The sequence below is a fragment of the Oncorhynchus masou genome, chromosome 5, assembly GCF_036934945.1.
Source record: "Oncorhynchus masou masou isolate Uvic2021 chromosome 5, UVic_Omas_1.1, whole genome shotgun sequence".
NCBI lineage: Eukaryota > Metazoa > Chordata > Actinopteri > Salmoniformes > Salmonidae > Oncorhynchus > Oncorhynchus masou.
Genome location: NC_088216.1, coordinates 21,386,027 through 21,412,386, shown reverse-complemented (window position 1 = coordinate 21,412,386; position 26,360 = coordinate 21,386,027). Strand labels below are relative to the sequence as shown.

The following is a 26,360-nucleotide window of genomic DNA, read 5'->3' as shown; positions in this document are numbered from 1 at the left end:
GTCTGTGCCCAGTGGGGTGTTTTCAGATCAGTACAGATAAAGAGACACTAAGACTACTGACGTCTCTCTCTCTCTCTCTCTTTCCCCTTCTCTACTTCTTATTCTCTATCACTTCGTACTCCAGGTCGACGGCACCATAGCCGTTCATCTTGGCGAGTTTGAGGCTGTTAAAGACGCCCAGTTCGCTGCTCTCCTCCTCCAGCATGCCGTTCCTGGCCGCGAACATCTGGCTGATCTCCACAAATGTCTTGTTCTTGGTCTCAGGGACGATGAAGAAGACGTAGGCCGCCACTGCCGTGCACACGCCAAAGAACACCAGGTAGCAGTAGGCCCCTGCCGACATCTGGGGGTGGGGGGAGGGGGGGGGAGAGTTGTTTGTTGAATGAATTGAATGGATTATTAGGGGGAACAGTAACAGAACATGATGCGAATTGGTTCTTCAGACGATGACACTTATTTAATTCAAACATTTGCTACTATTTGCTAATGGACTACTGCTATACCACTTGTATACTACTAGTACTACTGCTATACTACTAGTATACTGCTACTTTCCTACTACTATACTGCTAGTATACTACTACTATATTACTACTATACTACTGTTTTACTACTACAGATGAGTTTGAGTGGAGTTTGAGGGAATAGGGAGCTGGATCGAGAGCTGTCGCAAAACAAATGCACGACTAAAATGCCAACATGCAGCGGTAAAACGTGTGTACAGGGGTAATTATAGGCCAGTAGTTCTGACCTGTAGGAAGGGGAAGACAAAGCCGATGGTGAAGTTGGACAGCCAGTTGAGGCATCCAGCCACGGTGTAGGCAGCCGGACGATGGGACTGTTTAAACAGCTCTGCTGTAATCAGGAAGGGCACTCCAGCTGCACAGGGACAGAGACACACAGACACACGGGCTGCATTTAGACACGCAAACCCAACTCGGATCATTTGTCCACAAACAGGTCTTTTGACCAATCAGATCAACTCTGAAAAAGATCTGATGTGAAAAGATCTGATGTGATTGGCCAAAAGAACAATATCAGAACACAGACATAGTCTACAAAAGTATACTTCTCAAGCCATGATAGAATCACATCATGGGCTACTAGTTATAGTCACATGTGAAGTTGGGCAAACTACCAAACCACTGATATTGATAACAGCAAGACTTTAGAGTAAGGATAGTACATTGAGGATTGAAACCACCATTATATTCCCTCGGTGTAAGACAGATGTATGATCTTAATTTGATCCGTATTGTCACAGCCAAATAATCAGGCAGCAACCAGATTTGAACATTTAGTCCATTATATTGCCTTGATTGGTGGTTAGGCTATTAGCTGGCCAAAAGTAGCCTACATGAAAAGTACAATATTGTCAATGTAACCATGTCACGAAGCTCATCTGAAAATTCTCAGCAACAAAAGAGGGTTCAAATTAAGGTCCTACATCTGTATCTCAATATGTTAACTCTATAATATGTAGAATCTATAGACGGTTTCATTGCTCCATATCTCATTGAGGAATAGTACATTAGTAAAAGCCTAATGATGAACGTGTGACATTAAGTCCTCATTATTTGAGCATGATAATGACATGGGGAGAAGGCCTGATAATATAGTCAATAAGTAGGGCTCTGCAATTTGTCTACATCTGCAGTACTATGAGCTCCTTCACATTGTTTATGCAAGTTTTGTCTCAAGGAGGCATATTCATCACACACACACACACACACCAAAATATTCATTATGAACAATGAGCCATTGAAAATCTAATTGCGGCAAACAGAAAATCCTCATCTGAGCTTGATGTATGGATTTTGGCTGCTTGACGGATTACATTTAAACTGGTGTTGGTCCAATTCATCATGCTTATAGCCACCATCAACATTCTAATAAACTGTTGCGTTCAGCCGACGAGCCACAAACAAATGGGTGTAAGAATGGATGTTCCTGTTACCGTGGCAATTATGATTTCCTCATTTAGTGGATTAATGAAATACAATAGAGTAGCTATTTATGTTGGGTAAACAGTGAGGCTGCCTTTCCTAGAGCACTTCTACATTCCACCACCAGAGAGCAGTGTTTCCTAGTTAGAAAATAACTGGCTGTGTCTATTGGATAAAGTGGAAAGTTCAAAGTGCTATAGGTATCCTGGAGGTTAAGAGTATTGGGTCAGCAACTGAAATGTTTCTGGTTCGAATCCCTGAGCCAACTTGGTGAGAAATCTGTTGATGTGCCCTTGAGAAAGACAGCATCTGCTAAATAACTTAAATGTACTTCTTAGAGTAGCATTATAGCCCCTTGCGCTAAAAGAGGAAGTACCCACTCTTCTATTGAGAGCGATATACGTCCTGAGTATAGAGCCTTGTTTTGAAGGAGAGAAACAGAGAGAGATAAACAAACAAGCAGACCACCAGGGTAGATGTCTTACCTGGTCCTATACAGAAGCCAGCGATGATCCCCACCACACAGGCAACACTGATGTAGTGGGACTTAATGGGCGGCGAATGGAAGCATAGGACAGTCAATATCAGAGACCATAGGACAGTCATCACATTACAAATAATAATCGACTGACTGGTTACTGATTGTACTCATTAAAAGAGACAGTCAAAGACACGGAGACAGTAACTATCAACAAAGAGAGTCTGCACGATTCAGACTAATAGTAATGAAGATGCCATTGTTCTTCAATAAACTGACCTGAAATCAGATTTTCACTTTTCACAGAAAATGCAGAATTCCAGGTCTGGTGAACTGATCCTAGACCTGTGTCTATAGGGGAAGATTGATGGGTAGATGAACGTACCTGGAACATGAGGGAGAGTGTGATCCCTGCGCAGCAAATTCCCATGAAGGTGAATCCACCAATCATCAGAGGTCTTCTGCCCAGCCGTTCAATGGTGAAGCACTGGAGGCGGGACAAAGGAGAACACGTTATTTCTATTGGCCAATGGCTTAGCATGTCAATGCTACGCTTCTGCATGGGAAAACTGGCAAACTGCTACCCAGAGACTGTGTTTCTTGGAATAGCTCAGCACCCAGTTGTATGTCCACTGACCTATATGTCTCTTTAGAAACTGTAGCCATGGTCTGCACCCCAAATGACACCCTATTTCCTTTGTAGTGCACTACTTTTGACCAGGGCTCAAAGGGGGATATATAGGGAAAAGTGTGCCATTTGGGACAGACACAGTCTGAACCAGAGCCATACTGTATAGAATGTATACATCATTTACTATATATAATATAGCTGTGGTTTGACTATAGTATCTCAGTGGATATATGCTGAACAGTTCCCGAGGGCCTTATAGCTAAAGTACAGGCTTGTCCAAAAGGAGTGTTGAAGTGAGTATTACCACCAGCTACCAGACAATAATAATAACACCTCAGACTAGAGTAGGCTAGCTAATGTTAGCCTGGTTAAACCAGACTGAATGCTTCACTCACCTATGAGAACAGTTTTCAGTCTGGTGAACCAGGCTAAGCTAGCATGCTCAGCTGTTGTGCTCACACAGTAATCCAATGACAGCTTGCTTACCCCTACGCATCCAGCGATAACCTCGATGGCTCCGGTTCCAACCGTGGTGTACTGGATCTGAGGGACTGGGATACCTGCGTTCTCAAAGATGGCGTTGGTATAGAACCAGATCTGAAGAGAGAGAGAGAGAGATGTAGATCAGTAGCTGAACTGTGAGCATTGAACATGTACATTGTTGAATACACATATTGTATGGCTACATCAATGAATACTCCGTTGTTCAGTGTTCTGGGGTGTACAGCGCTCACATCATCATCATCATCAACACCAACATTAGTAACTGAGTGTACATATTAAATATGGCCGTCTGTTTTAACCTGGCTAAACAAATATGCAACGTTCAGCTAACGGTCGTTTTTAAAGCTCTTATTACTCATGGCTGATCATCATAATTGCTGTCACAACCATCCTAAATCCCATCTGTCAAATCAGATACATTTAATAAATGCTGTGGTCCAGCATGTCAACATTGGCTTATAGTATTCCCAGTGAAATGAATGAATGTCATTATCTCATTCGTCATACTTCACTACAACAACACACATCCTCTAATACGGACAAGATCAGGAAAAGTAGATGAAATGGACACATATAGTTGGTTTCAGTAACCATCCATACACATACATCAATATATCCACACACTCATGGAAATATGTCACATCCACACATGGTATTTGCCCGTCCCTGTGTAGAATTCTGAATGGACTTCTAGAATCTAGTATTACCAAGCAGGGAATGGGTTGCAAAGACCTCATCGGAATTCTAAAAGGTGGACATTGGGATTCTTTGATATCACATTAGAGCTTCTGTGCTCCGTGTCTGGAGCAGCTGCAACAGTAGAAAGCAGCATAGCGTGGCCGTGCTGTGAAATGGGGACCAGCATGAGAACATGTACACGAGTGCTTATCCACATGGTGCTGAAGGGCCAAGAGCCCATGTCACTAGGACAAGTGTGTGTGGGGATCCATTTAGACTATGAAATAAGGATGTGTGTGTGTGTGTGTCTAGGGTGTATTGTACAGTAATGAGGATCAGTGTGTGTGTGTGTCTAGGGTGTATTGTACAGTAATGAGGACCAGTGTGTGTGTGTGTGTGTGTGTGTGTGTGTGTGTGTGTGTGTGTGTGTGTGTGTGTGTGTGTGTGTGTGTGTCTAGGGTGTATTGTACAGTAATGAGGACCAGTGTGTGTGTGTGTGTCTAGGGTGTATTGTACAGTAATGAGGACCAGTGTGTGTGTGTGTATCTAGGGTGTATTGTACAGTAATGAGGACCAGTGTGTGTGTGTGTGTGTGTCTAGGGTGTATTGTACAGTAATGAGGATCAGTGTGTGTGTGTCTAGGGTGTATTGTACAGTAATGAGGATTGGTGTGTGTGTGTGTGTCTAGGGTGTATTGTACAGTAATGAGGACCAGTGTGTGTGTGTGTGTGTGTGTGTCTAGGGTATATTGTACAGTAATGAGGACCAGTGTGTGGGTGTGTGTGTGTGTGTGTGTCTAGGGTATATTGTACAGTAATGAGGACCAGTGTGTGTGTGTGTGTGTGTGTCTAGGGTGTATTGTACAGTAATGAGGCGTGCCCCTGCTTTGTCACTCAGCACTAGTGGTTCTAAGTTAAGTGAGGCTGTAATATATAGTGGTGGTGGTGATAGGGGCATATAGTGTATCCACACACACAGGGACACACACTCTCCTGCATGTATGCATGAATGTATGGACACACAGACCCACCGCGTCGATACCGGACAGCTGCATGCCAATATTGACCACCACTATAGTGATGACCTGCCAGCGGACGCTCCGGTCCTTCAGCAGACCGATGACCGACACGGTCTGGACCGAGGACATGGACCGCTGCTCCTCCTGCATCTCCTCGATCTCTGCCTGGATGTTCACTTTGGACCGGTACCACTTCAGAGCTGGGGAGAGAATTTCACTTCACTAGACTGGTGAGTACAGCACAGCTAGGGTTGTATACAGTATGGACAGTATTGAAATACTAGTCTTTGTTGTATTGGTCTGTGGTCACAGCTTTCCCCCCAAAATAATACTCCTTACAGTAGCAATTCAGGTCTTTAAGGTCTTTTACAGTCTACTCTATATGCCAAGAAAATAAATAAAGAACTATCAACTAGATCCTCCTAATGGATGGCGCCTCCTCACCTGTGATGGTGGCGTGGACATTTCTCTTCTCTATGAGCAGGTACCGCGGGCTCTCTGGGAACCATGGCAACAGCATCAGCTGGAACATTGTGGGGATCACCACCAGAGACAGGAAGAGGGGCCAGTACTCTTCCTGTTGAGGGGTTAGAGGCCAAAGGATATAAGGTCAGCAAGAGGTCAATATGAGTTTGATATCATTAAAACAATTATATGACAAAGTTTGAAAGAAGGTAGAAACTCTGGTATAAAAAGCAGCCAAATCGTGTGCTGAATGGAGATGATCGTAAAATATGAGTCTGCCACGTGGGTCGATACTACTGACTGATCTGATTACTGGAGAACTGGGACACACTGCAAATATATTCAGATCACATTCCTTGATAGTTCCGCCTTGAGAGGAGGATAGCATTTCTCCAAAGAAAGTTCTGAAATAAAATGAATGTCACATACTCTTCTCTCATTGCAGTGTACTTTTAATATACCTCCAATGTTTAGGCTTTACCAGCACATCACAGGGGGAGTTTATTTTGTCAAACTCTGAGCGGTTGATTTGGGCCCGGTACAGAGCCCAGAAGGTTTGGGGGGGTCCCCCCCACATTTATTTATAAATAAATAGGTCAGAAAATAGAGTGACATATCATTTGATAGACATAGACATTGCCTTTTTGGATATTGAATTAAAATATTACTGCTGGCAATGTTATAAAGATCTCTCCTCCCCACCACCGCCCCACCATAAAGGCCATATATCATGGATATATTCATAGAGTATGCAATGTAGGTCAAGTCACCAAAAGTGCAAACATTTAGTATGCATGGAAAGGGTACACCCTGATGGTCAATGTAAAGCAATGTATTCTTTCTCTATCCACATTGCCTTGTATGCATCCTCTACATACATCCTTAACTCTCACTCATTTACAATAGGACAAGTGAATGGGATAATAAGTTAGACGTTTCTTCACTTGTTTGCGTCTTATTTTTGATGTCAGATTTGAAAATCCGTTCAACCATTTTGGAACAGTGACTCGCTACCCTAACCAGACACAACTGGTTTCATGTGGCCATGAGACGTCATGTGTTCTCGTATCTAGTGGACGAACTAGGAATCAGACAGGGGATATATTTACATCAATGGATAGGTAGAGACTTCATCTTTCTCTTCGTATGCATATAATTGTTGTAATACGAACAATGAAGGCTGTTTTCCTATGAAAATGTGTGCATGTTTAGAGTGCCACCATTACTTAAAATATATACATATTTTGGGGGGAATAGTAATTGGTGACATATTTTATTTCAAACCTAGACTTTAAAAAGGTCTTATTCCCCATCCCCCCCTCCGTGAAGAAACAAACAACATTTTTCATTTGTCTTTACCTCACCAAAATTTCTTCATCTATTTACGCCAAAGAAAAGACCAACAAAGAAGCTTAACTATGAACTAAGATATTAAGGATCGGATTTTACTGCACCTTTCCCAGTAGTTCATGTAGCCCCAGGATCTGAGCAATGAAGACTCCTAGACAGATAAAGATGCTAGGCACGAGGCCCAGGAAGCCTCGCAGGTTCTTTGGTGCTATCTCCCCAAGATACATTGGCACCACACTCAGAGAGATACCTGGTGGGAGGGGAACAGAGGTGAGAGGTCATAGAGGTTCTTCGGTGCTATCACCCCCAGGTACATAGGTACCACACTCAGAGAGATACCTGGAGGGAGGGGGATATGTACATTACACAGATCAGATTCAGCATTAGCACAGCTAGCATTGTTGCTGATAAGAGCTGATAATGTGTTGTGGAGCAACAGAAAGAAGACCTGATTCATTCAGATAAGTAAAACACAACACACAGAAATGCATACATCAAATGTGTTTATTTAAAGCCCTTTACATCAGCAGAAACCAAGCCTAAAACTCCAAAAACCAAGCAATGCAGATGTAGAAGCACGGTGGCTAGGAAAAACTCCCTAGAAATGCAGGAACCTAAGAAGCCAGTCCTTTTCTGGCTGTGCCGGGTGGAGATTAGAAACCTAGAGAGGAACCAGGTTCTGAGGGGAGGCCAGTCCTCTTCTGGCTGTGCCGGGTGGAGATTATAAGAATATATGGCCATTATGGCCAGATTGTTCTTCAAGATGTTCAAACGTTCTTAGATGACCACCAGGGTCAAATAATAATCACAGTGGTTATAGAGGGTGCAACAGATCAGCACCTCAGGAGTAAATGTCAGTTGGCTGTTCATAGCCGAGCATTCAGAGGTCGAGACAGCAGGTGCGGTAGAGAGAGAGACCGAGAGAGAGAGTACTTGTGTCAGGTGTCAAGTTACGTACAGTACGTGCTATGAACGCCTTAAGATTACCCACTCAAATAGTGCTTCCTAATCCTTACTCAACATGTTAAGGACGGTAGGACATAATGGTATTATTCTCTGATTTGATTTGATGTATTATCTGTTACTGCATTACCTGAGTGTACCCCTGTGATGAAGCGTCCAACAATGATCATCTCTGGAGAGCCGAAGGTTCTGCTGAAGCCCATGAAGGCTCCACCTATAAACACCAGACATGTGATTCTCACCAGGGTGCCTTTCCTGTAGACAGCAGAACAGTCAGCCTGAGAAACCTTCTACAAACCTTAAACAAACCATTGGCTTCTACATACTGGAAGTCCAATATTCTCAAACACTGAATTTAAATGTAAGACTTTCGTAACACGAAGAGATGTAGCCTAAGTATGCATAAATGTCTGAATGATTTCCAGCATATATAATTTTTCCACAGAGTAAATCAATAGTTTTAGATGTTTGACCAGTTTTCCATTGACTTCTCTTTTCCTTTCCCCATTTTCGCATTAATCTTAATCAAAATCCAGTTCTCAGTCGAGGATCTCAAACCCCTTGGCATTTTCATTGATGCAGAAAAGATGCACAACTTGATATTTTTCCACATTTTGCTGCCTTAAAATTACATCTAAAAAGGGATTCAATTATTTTTCCTTCCATACACATCTAAACAACTTACTCCACATTTTAAAAGTCAGAGAAAGTTATAGAACATTTTCCAAATTAGGAAAATATTAAATATCATAAATTGACAAGTCTCTACCCCCTAGGAAAATACTTGGTGGAAGGACCTTTGTGTTGATGGAATTTACATAAATGACTAGAATATTCCACCCTGAAGCCATATAAGCATATGAAATTGGTTAGAATCATGTATAACCATAATTTGTACATATGTCTAGTCTGCACAATATGTCTATAATAGTATCTTAAAAACCGACTGTGAGCAAGATTCGGTGCCGACCTTGGCTGGGGCCACAGAGTACTTCCCAGGGTCTCGGTCTCCCTATCTTGAGGGAGAATGGGGAGTAAGTCTCACGGATTCCCTAATCTTTGTTGGCTGGGTAGCAGGACATTGTGTGCTAACATTAGTGTGAATGTGTGCCCGTATGTTTGTGTGAATGTGTGTGCGTGAGAAGACAGTATAAAATTAATTGTTTTGTACAACAGACCAGAATGTTCCCGTGAATAACTATTTTAGCTGGGCCTCTGTCTGCTTAATTTCAATCAGTATCTTACAAATCCTGATCTAGCAGACTGAGTAGTTTGATTGAATTGGTTTATGAACATGGAGAACATAATTCTCTTAACAATTGGTCCTTGAGAGCGGGATTCCAATATCTGTCCCTGCCGTCCGAAGGTACTACACCGAAAACCGTGCGCCGAAAACCGTGCACGGGCGGGTCATTGACCCGTAAATTAAAGACTTGTCCCCTAACATTGGGGTTTTATAACAGGCCGGTATATATCTAAGGTCGGCAGAGACGGTGACGGAATCTAAACAACATTGCTTTTCCCAGTCTACGAGAAGGTCAGTAAATCTTTATTCATGAAATATGGGGAATTGACGCTCGGGCTACATTCAGAAATATATTTGATTGTTTCTGTGTAGTTTAGGTGTTGATTTTAAAAATCCCACAGGGAATTCTTACCTGGTGACCTATTTTTAGAATTTTGTGTAAAGAACCCTGATATAGGTAGTATTGTAGGCAATTGGAAAATAGGAATTGGGTGTAGAGCCACCTCGGCAGCAGGAGAAGGGGGTCCGTAATGACCCAGAGTTTATTGGTAGTGGCCACAGATACTATCTAATGTTGAGACCTAACCGCTAAATTCGTTAAGATACATTAGCCGGTTTAACATACTAAGATCTAACAGCAATAGATCTGATGTATATTAGCAGAAAGGTGAGAGTCAGATCTACGCACACCTAGGTCTGATTATCCAACGAAGAAGGGAAGCCTAATATAGCGCAGGGAGATACGAGATATTAACGTCAAATGTACAAGCGTCAATAGACAAATAGGCTGCTGACTAGGGACCCCTGGAACATAGCTAATAGGTTGTAATACGGGTGAGACCTAATGTGCGATCGACACCTCTATAGATAAAGTTTCAAGAAAGGAAAAACACAGATCCGTAATGGCGCGAAGGTATCTGCACTAAACTATTTATGTTGAGACCTAACCGTTAACTTGGCCAATATACATTAGCCGATCTAACAGTAATAGATCTAAAGTATATTAGCAGGGAGAGAGGCAAGAACTACCGGAGGCGCGCAAAATGGGTCTGACTATCCCACGAAAAGAGACACACATAGATTGTGCAGAAATAACAACTATAGTAATTGGATAACGGGAAAGGGCACATACTTAGATCATAGAAATACATACACACAGATTGAGAATAGATATAGGAACTACACGGGTTACTAACAATGGGCAGCAAATCCTCAAAGGAGGTCCCGGAATTAACGGGAGATGAGAAATATATGCAGGGAAAAGATAAGAGGAACACCTATTTTGGCCCCACATGGAGGAGTAAGTACGAATTTGACGATGTTTAAATATAGAAAAACTGGAATCAATGATTAAAACAAATAAATAGGGTTTGTGGGGACAAGGCAGATGGGCAGAGGGGCTAGACACAGCGAGGGTATGGTTGGCCGAGGCGAGGAAGAGAGCTGAGGGAGAAAGGAAAAAGAAGGAACATGGAAGTTGCAAGTTGCCAGCAACAGAGAGCAATAACTCCCACGGCTCCTCTGGAGGTCCCTCATAAGCCTAAATTATAACCCACCCGGATAGACCAGGTGTGGAGAGAGAATCCTGATGATGAGACCGTGGTGGTGAGGAGACGGCAGCCAGGGCTTCCCGTCCCACCACCCCCATATGGGGAACCTCCTGGAGCTGAGGGCGGGGTAGAGACGGATGAGGATAGGATAGGGCTAGCTACCATAGGGAAGGTCATGAAAGATTTAACCGAATGAGGACGTAGGATGAACAAGGGGGAAAGAAGTAGAGACAGGGCTTTACCACTCAGAAGGCTGAGGTCGCATAACCAGAGCCCAGTGAGGAGAGGAGTAGCAGAGTGGCTGGATGACGAAGATGAAAAGGAGGCTAGTCAGTATCCTCTAATTGCCTCGCCCAACCCACGGGCTGGGGAAGCAGGACAGGAACCTATTTTAGAAGTGTATAGGGCATGGACGGCAGTTGGTGGAGAAGGACTGGGCAGCTGTACGAGGGAAATGGGTGCATAACAATTTAATCACAGTGCCATGGGCGGCAGAGGGTGATTACGTTGTTAAAATTACAGAATTGTATAATAATTTGAGGGATTATTATCACCGACACGCACATGGTTTCTGAATGCAGGCAGGGAGATGGTGAGACCATCAGTCAGTACTTAGAGTGGCTGAAGGAGGTGTTCACCGCCGACAGTGGTTTAACAGAGCCCCCCATGGCAGATGGTTTTAACACTGCATATCACCAGCAGCTGAAGAAAGCTTTCCTCAGCGGAATGTGCCCCGAGATTAGCAGTACCATAAAGAGAATCTTGGTGGGGTGGGGACTAGCAGAACTGGGGGAGGTAAAAAGATATGCAATTCATTATGAACAGCATGGTGAACAGCATGGTAAAAGCGAGGAGACTAAGAAGAAGCTGAAAGGGGCAGAACACTTGATGGCCACTCTGGGTGAGATAGCCAGTAAGGCCCCTGACAGAAAGGGATGGAAGGCTAACAGAAGAGGAGATAAGGACAGAGATAGAGATAATGATAGATGTCTTAATGTAACAAGTCAGGTCACTTTGCTCGGGATTGTGAGGCACCATGCAGGCACTGCAAGAAAGTAGGACACAATCACCGTGACTGTCGTAATAAGAAAGATAGAAGGGACAAAAGAAGCAGGCGCCCACAGCCTAAGTCAGAGGAGGAAGAGGAGGAGTGACTAGATTCAGGGGTAGAGGATAGTGGTAGCCAGACAGGAGAGAGGTCTGAAAAGTTGAATCGTAAAGATCATGGGATAGTTTCTGGTTATTGATTCTTGGTTTGATAGTTTAGGTAACACCAGTGAATTGGAACAGAAAGTGCAAGTATTCTAACATTATAATCTGTTTGCATTTCGTGGAACCATGTCAGGTCGGTAAAGGGGATTGCAGGTTGAGTTAATTTCATTTTAAAGGGACAGTGCACATTAATCACAGTTGTGTGGTGGAGACAAAAAGGGGCCTGACACTGAACCCTTGCCTAGAAATTATTCGGAACAATAGGCAGAAATAGTAGCATTGACTAGTGCCTGTGAAATAAGAAAGGAGAGAAAGGTTACAGTTTACATAGACAAGCACGTATACATTTAAGACCATACAAAGCAGCACAGGTGGGGCGGCAGGGTAGCCTAGTGGTTAGAGACTTGGACTAGTTACCGGAAGGTTGCAAGTTCAAATCCCCAAGCTGACAGATCACTCTTAAAGTAGATAAGACACTTGACAGAGAATTGTTAAAGGATAGCCATGACCAAAGGCCCCAGGGAGAATTGGACATGTAGAGAAAGAAAGGGGCGCTGCTACAAGATAATGTAAGACATAAGGATAATTTACTAATCTTACCTATGTCATTGTTTAGATATGTGGCAATATTGATACATGGGCAGAACCATGTATCAAAGGGGGGATAGAATAGGACACTTTGTGACCTTTTGGATGATAAACGAATAAAAAATGTTTTTATAGCGTTCCCAATTTACTTGGCGGACACGATTATGGTAACTGAAATATTAGCTCAAGATATTATCCCTAGAGTTCGTTTGCTAGGATCTATTTCTTTAAATAATGGATGACAGTTTGGCTAATCAGGTATCACAAATAGAAGGCCAGAGTTAGGGACCAGGACAAGTAGACATAGAAGACTGGAAGCAGCCACGGTGGGAGGGGCCATACCAAGTACTCCTGGTGACAGCCTTCGCAGTGAGAATAGCTGAAAGAGCTACCTGGGTTCATATCACGCATTGCAAGAGGGTAAGACACACGGACATTGTCGGCCAAATAGGGTCTCTGACCCCGTGGCAGTCTAGGACTATGAGCCATTATGGAAGATATCTGTGCAGGTCCCCGTGTAGTTCATGGAAACAGGTCTTAGCCCACACACACACAGAGAGAGAGAGCGAGAGAGCGAGAGAGAGCGAGCGAGCGAGAGATACATAAATCCACATACCCAGTATGGAAGAAGATGAAGGTGAGAGTTTTTGACTGTAATCCTGAGTGAGGGAAATATTGCGTAAGCTATCCTCAACATTGTGACCACGCAATTGCACTGTTTGTCTACATAACCTGGTTCAAGAATTCATGACATTACCCTGAAGAAGGCAAAGTGATGCCGCAACATTGGTGTTTTTTTTACCAAATAAATGACTGGGATGTTATACATATGGACTGTTCAACTCTATTTTCATAGCTTACAGTTTTATAGTTTATTCTCTGTTAGTCAGAACCTCTACACTAAATAATTTTCTCTGGGTGTGCGCCAGCTCATGCTTTTTATTATGTCAGTGACGTTATGTCAGTGGCGTTATGTCAGTGGCGTTATGTCAATTATGGCTGGAGGGGCAAGTCTAAGACTTGGGGATAAGTCTTACCTTCCAAATCTGGTGACTAGTATGCCCACCATGAGGCTGCCCACCATGCCCCCGATGGCAAACACAGACACAGTGACAGAGTAGAACAACGTAAGAGTCTTGTCGTCCAGACCCGTCCCGTTCCTTGCTACCATCGTCTGGTTATAGAATGCCTTGATGTACTGGGAGAGGAGGAAGAGAGGGAGGAAGAGTCAAACATACCATAGATACCATGTCAAGTCAGAAGAAATAGCTAGAAGCAGACACCATTGTCTGGTTGTAAAGCTGCTTTATCAAATCAAATTTTATTGGTCACATACACATGGTTAGCAGATTTTAATGCGAGTGTAGCGAGATGCTTGTGCTTCTAGTTCCGACAGTGCAGTAATATCTAACAAGTCATCTAACAATTCCCCAACAACTACCTAATACACACAAATCTAAAGGGGTGAATGAGAATATGTACATATAATTATATGGATAAGCGATGGCCAAGCGGCATAGGCAAGGTGCAATAGATGGTTATCAAATACAGTATATACATGTGATATGAGTAATGTAAGATATGTAAATATTATTAAAGTGGCATTATTTAGAGTGACATTGTTTAAAGTGACTAGTGATCCATTTATTAAATGTAGGCAGCAGCCTCTCTGAGTTAGTGATTACTGTTTAGCAGTCTGATGGCCTTGAGATAGTATATAGAAGCTGTTTTTCAGTCTTAGGAAGGCAAGGAGAAGGAGTAGAATGTAGATAAGGAAGTCATATCAAAACAATAGAGTCTAGAAGTGATGGGATCAACAGACAATACCCAGGCCTTGATTTTCTAACTATTTACATGTGTGTCTTTTGGCATCGTTAAGTTTGTCTGTAGCGCTTTCGTTCCCTTTTAAGAGAGATTATGAAGGAAAATCTATTTCCACTCAATTTCAGTGCAGGCACATACAGTGCATTCGGAAAGTATTCAGACCCCATCACTTTTTCCACATTTTGTTATGATACAGCACCCCAAAAGACTCGAGGGTGTAATCGCTGCCAAAGGTGCTTCAACAAAGTAACGAGTAAAGGGTCTGAATTCTTATGTAAATAAGATATTCCTGTTTTTGTTATACATTTCTAAAAAACAGTTTTTGCTTTGTCATGATTGGGGTATTGTGTGTAGATTGATGAGAATTTGTATTTATTTAATCCATTTTAGAACAAGGCTGTAATGTCACAAAATGTGGAAAAAGCCAAGGGGTCTGAATACTTTCCGAATGCACTGTACGCCTGGCTATGCACCTCCATTCCTGTCCTCTTTTTCTAATACTGGCCTCTCTTCTTCTCTAATGACGTTATTGTCTCTGTATCAGCGTGGTGTTACTATGATGTAATTCATTCATGTTCTCTCTGCTTCTCTCTAGCCTTAGCAGAAACAGAGCAGCAGAATACAACTCTCTCAGTGGAAGAGACAGACCTGGGTCCAAATACTATTGGAAATCATTTCAAACACGTAAGCTGGGCTTGATTGAGCTTGCCTGGCACAATGGACCCAATAGGATAGTTACAAATGTGCTAAACTCACTCACCCGACAATCCGGGTGGACTAAAACAAGCGGGCAAAGTATTTGAAAGATTTCAAATCGGATTTGAACCCAGGTCTGTGAATAGACAATGCAGTCTCGTGACAACCCATTTGGCAGGAAGGAGGGTCATTGATGGTCCTGATTACCCCATGTGACTTCCACATTAATGACAAAATATTGCCACCAATTTGTTGGTGAAGTGTCAGGCAGTTCTTCGGCTTGTTTTCCAGATGTGAAAGACTAGGTTGTGTTTTGGAGTTCTAATTATACTGTATGTCCACTGGGGAATTTGATGCAAGGACAATAAAAGGAGAGAACCAACAATTGGCCAAGGGATTGTGTGACAGAGATGTAATGGATAAACATTCCTAAAATGGTTGTAAGAAGAGGACGTGAACAGATTTGACAATGGGATTGAAATTAAAAACATTGCAATATCACTATAGAAAACAACCCTGTCCTCATCATCCCCATCATCTTCATCATCACCATTATCAACTACAACCACAAGAACAGTAGCATCAGGTATCCATGAGACAGGGACGTGGTATCATTTTCACTAATTTCACCATGCAACGATGCGTCATGTATGGCCTGATTTGCCCCAGTGTCTGTGGGTTAGAGAGGAGTATGATGCGTCTCTTCCTTAACGCCCAGGAACCTCCGATTCAAACTCCCATTAGTCAGCTCTGCAAGTAGCCAGCGGTAGGTAGCCTAGTGGTTTGAGCGTTGGGCCAGTAATCAGAAGGTCACCGGTTCTAATACCTGAGCTGAAATGGTGAAACTCTACTATGGCTGACCCTGTAAAAAAAAAAAAGATTCCCTGCACCTATCCGGTGTGTGACTTTTTTTTTCCATGTACAAGCAACCGAAAAAAACTCATATTCGTCACCTCCAATGTAAATCACTCATTAATGCGACGCAGAAGTCAGCTGAATACATTGGAGGTGCCGTTGCTTTCACATTTTTACTTCAACTTTTTTTTCTAACATACTGGCCGTAACAGGAGTACATTCAAATAGTTGCTCAGCGAAACACCATATTTGGAAACAAACGCATTTTGACAGCATAGCGCTTGCAGAGCTGTCTAATGGGAGTTAGGCAAGAGTCGCGGCACACTCATCATCTCTAACCCAGAGACACTGGGCTGATTCAACTTCAGATACCAATAATTGCTGTAAAAATGTGCGACTATATTGTCTATGGAAGTGTACGTCAATGGTCATTGTGTGTTATGTTTTTATGACACCATTTTGTCTCCCGTAGACAAATCAATTTAGCTTATAAGATCCCTATCCAAGTCTAAGATGGAAACGCTCTGCAGGAGCAGGCCTTACAGCGTCAACCGTTCCCCATTGTGGAAATAACACGGTCTAATGTGAGGCTGACTGAATTGACACAGTTCACACTGAACTGGTTCAACCATCCGGGTCAACACAAATCTACCACAACCAGGAAATCAAGAAACAAGACTCATGGCTCGACTCACGGGTGAAGTTTCCCCTCTGGGTACAGACATAGGATCAGCTTCCCCTCCCCTAATGTAAACGTTAACCAATAGTGGGGGAAATGCAAAAATGATCAGATCAGCAATTTCACACTACTCCCATGACTCTAGATGCGAGGAGAGTAGTAACACGGCGTGAACAGAATACTCATGGTGGTAAACCTATACAATACATATGGTGTCTTAGTTTGTGTAGCTCCTATGTTATATTCCACTAACTGCAGTACATATGTACTTATAAAAAGTATAGGTCCGGTCATGGAGTCTGTATATTCATAATAGGCCTATTCCTGTTGGCTGAAATTGTATATGTCCCTGTCCACAACCATTTCAGTGCATGTAGGCCTGCAGTGTCTTATTGCATAGAGATGTTACTGTGGTGCCTCCTACCTCTGCAGGAGAGTTGACCACGGCCAGGTTGTAGCCATAGAGCATGGAGCTACCGAACGAGGCCAGGAAAGCCACGGCCAGCAGCGACTTGGTGAGAGACTAGAGGAAGGAAAAGATGACACAACATTAGGAGATGCTGTACAGGTGTAGGGTCTTCTTTTGATCATCCTGTTGCTCCAGGATTATTTTCATGCTGTGAGAAACTGGTCAAATTAAGATCCTACACCTGTAGGAACACTGCAAAACCTGATGAGAAACATTCAAGACATCTGATAACATTTGGATAATTGTATCATACAATATGACCAGGGCCCAGGGTTTTTTTCTGAGCTCATATATTGACCAGGAAAACCCATAGGCCCTGGTTACAGGTTATCAGGTAAAACTGGCCTTCGTTGCAGGTTACTAGGTAAAACTGGGTCCTAGTTACAGGTTATCAGGTAAAACTCAGGGTCCTAAATACACTCTTAGAAAAAAGGGATCCAAAAGGATTATTTGGCTGTCCCAATAGGATAACCCTTTTTGGTTCCAGGTAGAACCCTTTTGGATTCCATGTAGACCCCTCTATGGAAAGGGTCCTACATGGAGCCCAAAAGGGTTCTACCTGGAACTAAAAGGGTTCTACCTGGAACTAAAAGGGGTTCTTCAAAGGGATCTCCAATGGGGACAGCAGAATAAGCATTTTAGGTTCTAGATAGCACAATTTCTGACCAATATATCTATGATTGTTTCATTAATAGAGTCGTGTGGTGTAGAGGCCTAAATGTTGGAGAGAACAGTACAAACTGTGACAATAAATACTACAAAACAGGTCATTGGGCATTTCAATAGAAAATATACCTAACCATAGTTCATTATGCTTAACGATGATTTAAAATCAACCTGTCAACATAACAGCTTTCTGTGATGTACTGTACAGAACCAGTTTTCATAGGGAAGCTGACCTGAATGTAGCTACACTACAACGCTTACAGTATAGTATTATTGATATTATGAGCATTAAACTGTAGGGTACACTTCATAGATCAGTTCTGGATAAACATTTCTGCAACGCAAGCAATTATTAAGTGAAGTATACAACTTTTACTGTTACTAGGCTACTTTAACCAACACAACCGCTGCCACAAAATGCGTTGCTATAGCCTTGTGACAGACTTATGACAAATCGAGTAGCTGGCTGGTATGCAAGATTTGGGTGCCGAGATTAGTGCCACTATACAATGACAGCATAGTGTATAAGGGTGTCAGAGTCCGAAATGGTTCATTTCAATTCTTCTATCGGTAGCCGGATAAGTATGGAATTATGAGATTAGTACATGATTTTGCATGTACAAGCATTTAATACATCATAAATAGGGTATGGGTTGGATACTGTCTGGGACAAGGAGAGCTGTACTGTACCTTGGCCGGACCTGGGTCATGTTCATTGGGCACAAAACAGAAGATAATAGATTGAAAAGGGGAGGGACAACCTGGACTTGTCCAATAAGAATGCTTGTTTAATTTTTCAGTTGCAAAACGTTTTGATTATTCATCTGTTGCGTGCCTGAATGAATACAGCCCTGGTTAGTCAGCCTGCTGGAACTGGTCCAACCCTCGAATCAGTTGGAAGCTACTCAGCTACCACCTGCCAAACACAGAATTACTGTACACTGTTTCAGGTGTTAGTTTTTTCCCCAACCTGGTGTAGCAAGAAAAGGCTTGAAGAAATGTTTTTTTTTTTAAATCGCACTACAGATAGTTGTAAAAACTATAAACATCTAGAATTGGTTAGGGACAAACTTGACAGTTCAATTGAAAAAATGTAATCTAAAATGTAAAGTTGACAGAAAATCCCTTCTACAAGGCCAAACTCTATTTTATTATATTATTCAGAGTGAGACAGAATCAGAGTAGGCTACTACGACCAATAACTACCAGAATCATTGTGTCAGCATACAAGATAACTACATTAACTTGATTGATGGTGTTATGAACTTGAGTGAAGACCCAAAAGCGGTTTTAACAGAAAACAGAGTTCTTTAATGAAAATACAGGAATGGCATAAATCCTCTTCCAACGTTGTCAGCGGAACAAAAGAACGTTAGTATAGTGCAGGATGCTCCTGCCAGGCAGACTCCGACAGGACAGGACAAGGTGGAAGCAAACGAGACGACAGCTTGCTTCTGGCATCAAAAAACACAAACAAGAATCAGACACTGAAAGTAGCAGGAACAGAGAAAGAAATAGAGACCTAATCAGAGGGGGAAGAGAGAACAGGTGTGAAAGAGTGAATGAGCTAGTTAGAGGAGATGTAGAACAGCTGAAGAATGAGAGACAGAGAAGGTAACCTAAAAAGACCAGCAGAGAGAGAGAATGAAGAGAAAGGACAGGAACAGACATAACAAGACATGACAGTACCCCCCCACTCACCGAGCGCCTCCTGGCGCACTCGAGGAGGAAACCTGGCGGCAACGGAGGAAATCATCGATCAGCGAACGGTCCAGCACGTCCCGAGAGGGAACCCAACTCCTCTCCTCAGGACCGTACCCCTCCCAATCCACTAGGTACTGATGACCACGGCCCCGAGGGCGCATGTCCAAAATCTTACGAACCCTGTAGATGGGTGCGCCTCGACAAGGATGGGGGGAGGGACGAGCGGGGGCGCGAAGAACGGGCTTAACACAGGAGACATGGAAGACCGGGTGAACGCGACGAAGATAGCGGGAGAAGAAGTCGCACTGCGACAGGATTAATGACCTGAGAAATACGGAACGGACCAATGAACCGCGGGGCCAACTTGCGAGAAGCTGTCTTAAGGGGAAGGTTCTGAGTGGAGAGCCATACTCTCTGACCGCAACAATATCTAGGACTCTTGGTCCTACGCTTATTAGCGGCCCTCACAGTCTGCGCCCTATTACGGCAAAGTGCCGACCTGACCCCTTCCAGGTGCGCTCGCAACGCTGGACAAAAGCCTGAGCGGAGGGGACGCAGGACTCGGCGAGCTGAGATGAGAACAGCGGAGGCTGGTACCCGAGGCTACACTGAAAAGGGGATAGACCGGTAGCAGACGAGGGAAGCGAGTTGTGGGCGTACTCTGCCCAGGGAGCTGTTCTGACCAAGACGCAGGGTTACGAAAAGAAAGACTGCGTAAAAATGCGACCAACAGTCTGATTGGCCCGTTCGGCTTGACCGTTAGACTGGGGATGAAAGCCGGACGAGAGACTGACGGAAGCCCCAATCAAACGGCAAAACTCCCTCCAAAATTGAGACGTGAACTGCGGGCCTCTGTCGGAAACGACGTCAGACGGAAGGCCATGAATTCGGAAAACATTCTCGATAATGATCTGAGCCGTCTCCTTAGCAGAAGGGAGCTTATCGAGAGGAATGAAATGAGCCGCCTTAGAGAATCTATCGACAACCGTAAGAATAACTGTCTTCCCCGCTGATGAAGGCAGTCCGGTGATAAAATCTAAAGCGATGTGAGACCACGGTCGAGAGGGAATGGGAAGCGGTCTGAGACGGCCGGCAGGAGGAGAGTTCCCAGATTTAGTCTGCGCGCAGACCGAACAAGCGGCGACAAATCGACGCGCGTCACGTTCCCGAGTGGGCCACCAGAAACGCTGGCGAATGGAAGCGAGCGTACCCGAACGCCGGGGTGGCCGGCTAACTTGGCAGAGTGGGCCCACTGAAGAACGGCCGGACGAGTAGGAACGGGAACGAACAGAAGGTTCCTAGGACAAGCTCGCGGCGACGGAGTGTGAGCGAGTGCTTGCTTTACCTGCCTCTCAATTCCCCAGACAGTCAACCCGACAACACGCCCCTCAGGGAGAATCCCATCGGGGTCGTTGGAGACCTCAGAAGAACTGAAGAGACGAGATAAAGCATCAGGCTTGGTGTTTTTGAGCCCGGACGATAAGAAATAACAAACTCGAAACGAGCGAAAAACAGAGCCCAACGAGCCTGACGCGCATTAAGTCGTTTGGCTGAACGGATGTACTCAAGGTTCCTATGGTCAGTCCAAACGACAAAAGGAACGGTCGCCCCTCCAACCACTGTCGCCATTCGCCTAGGGCTAAACGGATGGCGAGCAGTTCGCGATTACCAACATCATAGTTACGTTCTGACGGCGATAAGCGATGAGAGAAAACGCGCAAGGATGGACCTTGCCGTCAGAGAGAGAGCGCTGAGAAAGAATGGCTCCCACGCCCACCTCTGACGCGTCAACCTCAACAACAAACTGTCTAGAGATGTCAGGTGTAACAAGAATAGGTGCGGATGTAAAACGATTCTTAAGAAGATCAAAAGCTCCCTGGGCGGAAACAGACCACTTAAAGCACGTCTTAACAGAAGTAAGGGCTGTGAGAGGAGCTGCCACCTGACCGAAATTACGGATGAAACGACGGTAGAAATTAGCGAAGCCCAGAAAGCGCTGCAGCTCGACGCGTGACTTAGGAACGGGCCAATCAATGACAGCCTGGACCTTAGCGGGATCCATCTTAATGCCCTCAGCGGAAATAACGGAACCGAGAAAAGGGACAGAGGCGGCATGAAAAGTGCACTTCTCAGCCTTCACATAAAGACAGTTCTCCAAAAGGCGCTGGAGGACGCGTCGCACGTGCTGAACATGAATCGAGAGAGACGGTGAAAAAATCAGGATATCGTCCATGTAAACGAAAACAAAAATGTTCAGCATGTCTCTCAGGACGTCGTTAACTAGTGCCTGAAAGACAGCTGGAGCGTTAACGAGGCCGAAAGGAAGAACCCGGTATTCAAAGTGCCCTAACGGAGTGTTAAACGCCGTCTTCCACTCGTCCCCCTCCCTGATGCGCACGAGATGGTAGGCGTTACGAAGGTCCAATTTGGTGAAAAACCTGGCTCCCTGCAGGATCTCGAAGGCTGAAGACATAAGAGGAAGCGGATAACGATTCTTAACTGTTATGTCATTCAGCCCTCGATAATCCACGCATGGGCGCAGGGACCCGTCCTTCTTCTGAACAAAAAAAAACCCCGCTCCGGCGGGGGAGGAGGAGGAGACTATGGTACCGGCGTCGAGCGAAACCGACAAATAATCCTCGAGAGCCTTACGTTCGGGAGCCGACAGAGAGTATAATCTACCCCGGGGGAGTAGTTCCCGGAAGGAGATCAATACTAGTCATACGACCGGTGTGGAGGGAGAGAAGTGGCCTTGGAACGACTGAACACCGTGCGCAGATCGTGATACTCCTCCGGCACCCCTGTCAAATCGCCAGGCTCCTCCTGTGAAGAAGAGACAGAGGAAACAGGAGGGATAGCAGACATTAAACAGGTTACATGACAAGAAACATTCCAGGATAGGATAGTATTACTAGACCAATTAATAGAAGGGTTATGGCGCACTAGCCAGGGATGACCCAAAACAACAGGTGTAAAAGGTGAACGAAAAATTAAAAAAGAAATGGTTTCGCTATGATTACCAGAGACAGTGAGGGTTAAAGGCAGCGTCTCACGCTGAATCTTGGGGAGAGAACTACCATCTAAAGCGAACAAGGCCCTGGGCTCCCCTAACTGTCTGAGAGGAATGTCATGTTCCCGAGCCCAGGTCTCGTCCATAAAACAGCCCTCCGCCCCAGAGTCTATCAAGGCACTGCAGGAAGCAGATGAACCGGGCCAGCGGAGATGGACCGGAAAGGTAGTGCGTGATCCAGAAGGAGAGGCCTGAGTAGTTGCGCTCACCAGTAGCCCTCCTCTTACTGATGAGCTCTGGCTTTTACTGGACATGAGGTGTCAAAATGACCAGCGGAGCCGCAGTAGAGACAGAGGCGATTGGTGATTCTCCGTTCCCTCTCCTTGGCCGAGATGCGAATACCCCCAGCTGCATAGGCTCAGCATCCGAGCCGGCGGAGGAGGGTGGCAGTGATGCGGCAGGTGGCAGTGATGTGGAGAGGGGAGCAACGGAGAACGTGAGCTCCTTTCCACGAGCTCGGCGACGAAGATCAAACCGTCGCTCTATGCGAATAGCGAGAGCTATTAAGGAGTCCAGACTGGAAGGAACCTCCCGGGAGAGGATCTCATCCTTAACCTCGACGTGGAGACCCTCCAGAAAACGAGCGAGCAAAGCCGGCTCGTTCCAGTCACTAGAGGCAGCGAGAGTGCGAAACTCAATAGAATAATCCGTTATGGATCTATTCCCCTGACATAGGGAAGACAGGGCCCTGGAAGCCTCCTCACCAAAAACAGAACGGTCAAAAACCCGTATCATCTCCTCCTTAAAGTCCTGATACTGGTTAATACACTCAGCCCTCGCCTCCCAGACTGCCGTGCCCCACTCACGCGCCCGTCCGGTAAGGAGAGAAATGACGTAGGCGATGCGGGCTGCGCTCCTGGAGTAAGTGTTGGGCTGGAGAGAGAACACCACATCACACTGAGTGAGGAATGAGCGGCACTCAGTGGGCTCCCCAGAGTAACACGGCGGGTTGTTGATCCTGGGCTCCGGAGACTCGGAAACCCTGGAAGTGGGCGGTGGATCGAGGTGGAGTTGGTGAACCTGTCTTGTGAGGTCGGAGACTTGGACGGCCAGGGTCTCAACGGCATGTTGAGCAGCAGACAATTCCTCCTTGTGTCTGCCTAGCATCGCTCCCTGGATCTCGACGGCGGAGTGAAAAGGGTCCGGAGCCGCTGGGTCCATTCTTGGTCTGATTCTTCTGTTATGAACTTGAGTGAAGACCCAAAAGTGGTTTTAACAGAAAACAGAGTTCTTTAATGAAAATACAGGAATGGCATAAATCCTCTTCCAACGTTGTCAGCGGAACAAAAGAACGTTAGTATAGTGCAGGATGCTCCTGCCAGGCAGACTCCGACAGGACAGGACAAGGTGGAAGCAAACGAGACGACAGCTTGCTTCTGGCATCAAAAAACACAAACAAGAATCAGACACTGAAAGTAGCAGGAACAGAGAAAGAAATAGAGACCTAATCAGAGGGGGAAGAGAGAACAGGTGTGAAAGAGTGAATGAGCTAGTTAGAGGAGATGTAGAACAGCTGAAGAATGAGAGACAGAGAAGGTAACCTAAAAAGACCAGCAGAGAGAGAGAATGAAGAGAAAGGACAGGAACAGACATAACAAGACATGACAGATGGCTTGCAATGGCTTCTTGATAGCTAGCTATAAGGTTGGGAGACTGGGAACCTACTGTAGCTGGGCTAGCTAAAGCAAACTTCATAACATATCTAGGTGGCTAGTAGCATTACAGAGAAACAACACAAAATTAAAACAAAAAATACTAAAAATATGCTGAGGGGGCACGTGCCCCTGTACCCCTATGGGCATGACGGCTCTGCATAAACTGAGACATACTAGGCTAAGTAGAAGTACTGCGTTATTGTATTCCTAGTGGTGGTGTAGTCGTCAGGAGCCCTGCCTGAACTTATTCCCCTGTCCAGATGCTGAACTCCAGCACAGCCAGTTTAACTGACACCCCCAGTACGCAGGGTCAGTAGCTGAGAGAGGATTTAACTACACCCTACTAACCAAACTTAACCAAACCTCATCAGGAGTACAGCAGAAAGCAACAGAAGCTGCCATATTGCTTTTGGGAGAGTCAGCTGTGGAGAGTAGGTATGGGGGTGAATGGTTGAGTGGACTGTAGGTATGGGGGTGAATGGTTGAGTGGACTGTAGGTATGGGGTGAATGGTTGAGTGGACTGTAGGTATGGGGGTGAATGGTTGAGTAGACTGTAGGTATGGGGGTGAATGGTTGAGTAGACTGTAGGTATGGGGGTGAATGGTTGAGTAGACTGTAGGTATGGGGGTGAATGGTTGAGTGGACTGTAGGTATGGGGGTGAATGGTTGAGTGGACTGTAGGTATGGGGGTGAATGGTTGAGTAGACTGTAGGTATGGGGGTGAATGGTTGAGTGGACTGTAGGTATGGGGGTGAATGGTTGAGGCAGAGTACAACAACAATACATAAGGCCAAGAGCTAAAATAATGATCTGGATATGATAGGCTACAACTCCACAGCAGGTGTACAGTAGTAGCCTATAGCATGATGACAAACGCTCAAGATGTACTAATATTTATATTGGGTGAATGAATAGACGAGTGTAAACAAAGGTACCCAGGGCCATTTTATAGTCCCGTACAGTGTTCATGGACTCAAAACATCCTGATGTAAATGTATTATTAACATAGATGAGATATGGAGCTCAATCCAAAACAAAAGCTGTCCTTGTCTAAACTGCCTATAAGGATTACTCAAACACTTTGGGGCCTCCCACTCACGTAGTTTTGAGGTTTCCTCTATCTTGCGATCATCGTAAAACAAATAGGCAGAGAAGTTAGGGTGAACAATAAAAAGCATAGTGGAGCATGGCTAGCTTAGGAACCTAATTCAATCTTCTTAAAAGGGCCAGCGGGAGAGACTAACAGACAACCACACATGGAAATGGCCGAAGAGAGACAATGCAGCATTGTAACATCCAATCGGTCGCTCTAGTCTTCTGACAAGCCTGGATTCAGTGGCTTGTATTGAAGTTCATAAGAGGCTTTAATGATCTTAAAAACACATATTTGTTCCCATTAAAAGTCCCAGTTACAAGGTATCCTTTTCTGAGTAAAACGTTGAAAAGGTTGCCACTTATAAGCTCAAGTTGCAGCACTTAGATGTTCGGATGCTTTAGCTGGTCTAGATGAGCTGCATTCCTTAGTGAATTGAAAGCACTGGCTGAGAGATGAATGCAGAGAGGTTTAAACCACGGAGCAGAATGCACTGTAGGCTACAACAACACATGCACAGTAATGTGTATTGGGCTATGGTTTGAGGTCCACTACAATAGGCCAACAACGTTGCCATGCCATGATATACATTCAAAGAAATCTGAAATTAAGCCATACTGTATATAAGACATTTGTAGCCTACCATATATGCCCATAAAAGGGAAATGGCAAGCATGCTTTTAAGGGCCAAAAATATATTGAAAGCCAGTTAGATCTCCAATGTGTAGTGTATCTCATATTCCTTATGAAAATGGAAAAAGTGATATACTTGTCGAGAAGACACAACTGTTAGAAAAGTGCTGATAGAAAATCTAGTCAGTCTTTGTATGAAATAATCAAAAATCTAGAGGAATCAATAAGCCAATTATTAAAACAGAATCAACACTTACCCCCACATATTTCCCATCTTCTGCTAATAATACTTCCTCTGCCATCTATGAACTCATCAATAAATGCTCCCCCGGGTTTGGAGTGCGGTTTTAAGAGAAAGGAATGTTTATCCTACAAAACTTTTTATA

At 44.5% G+C, this 26,360-nt stretch overlaps 1 protein-coding gene across 1 annotated transcript; it reads right to left on the bottom strand.

Moving 5' to 3' along the window:
• Positions 1-26,360, bottom strand: LOC135526400 (solute carrier family 2, facilitated glucose transporter member 9-like). The gene is made up of 12 exons (XM_064954747.1): positions 26,232-26,360; positions 17,108-17,206; positions 13,667-13,827; positions 8,164-8,288; positions 7,175-7,320; positions 5,700-5,832; positions 5,268-5,455; positions 3,542-3,652; positions 2,810-2,911; positions 2,432-2,492; positions 752-879; positions 1-343 (listed from the first exon to the last, which is right to left on the bottom strand). The coding sequence occupies exons 1-12, from the start codon at positions 26,274-26,276 to the stop codon at positions 92-94; spliced, it is 1,551 nt and encodes a 516-aa protein (XP_064810819.1). The 5' UTR covers positions 26,277-26,360; the 3' UTR covers positions 1-91.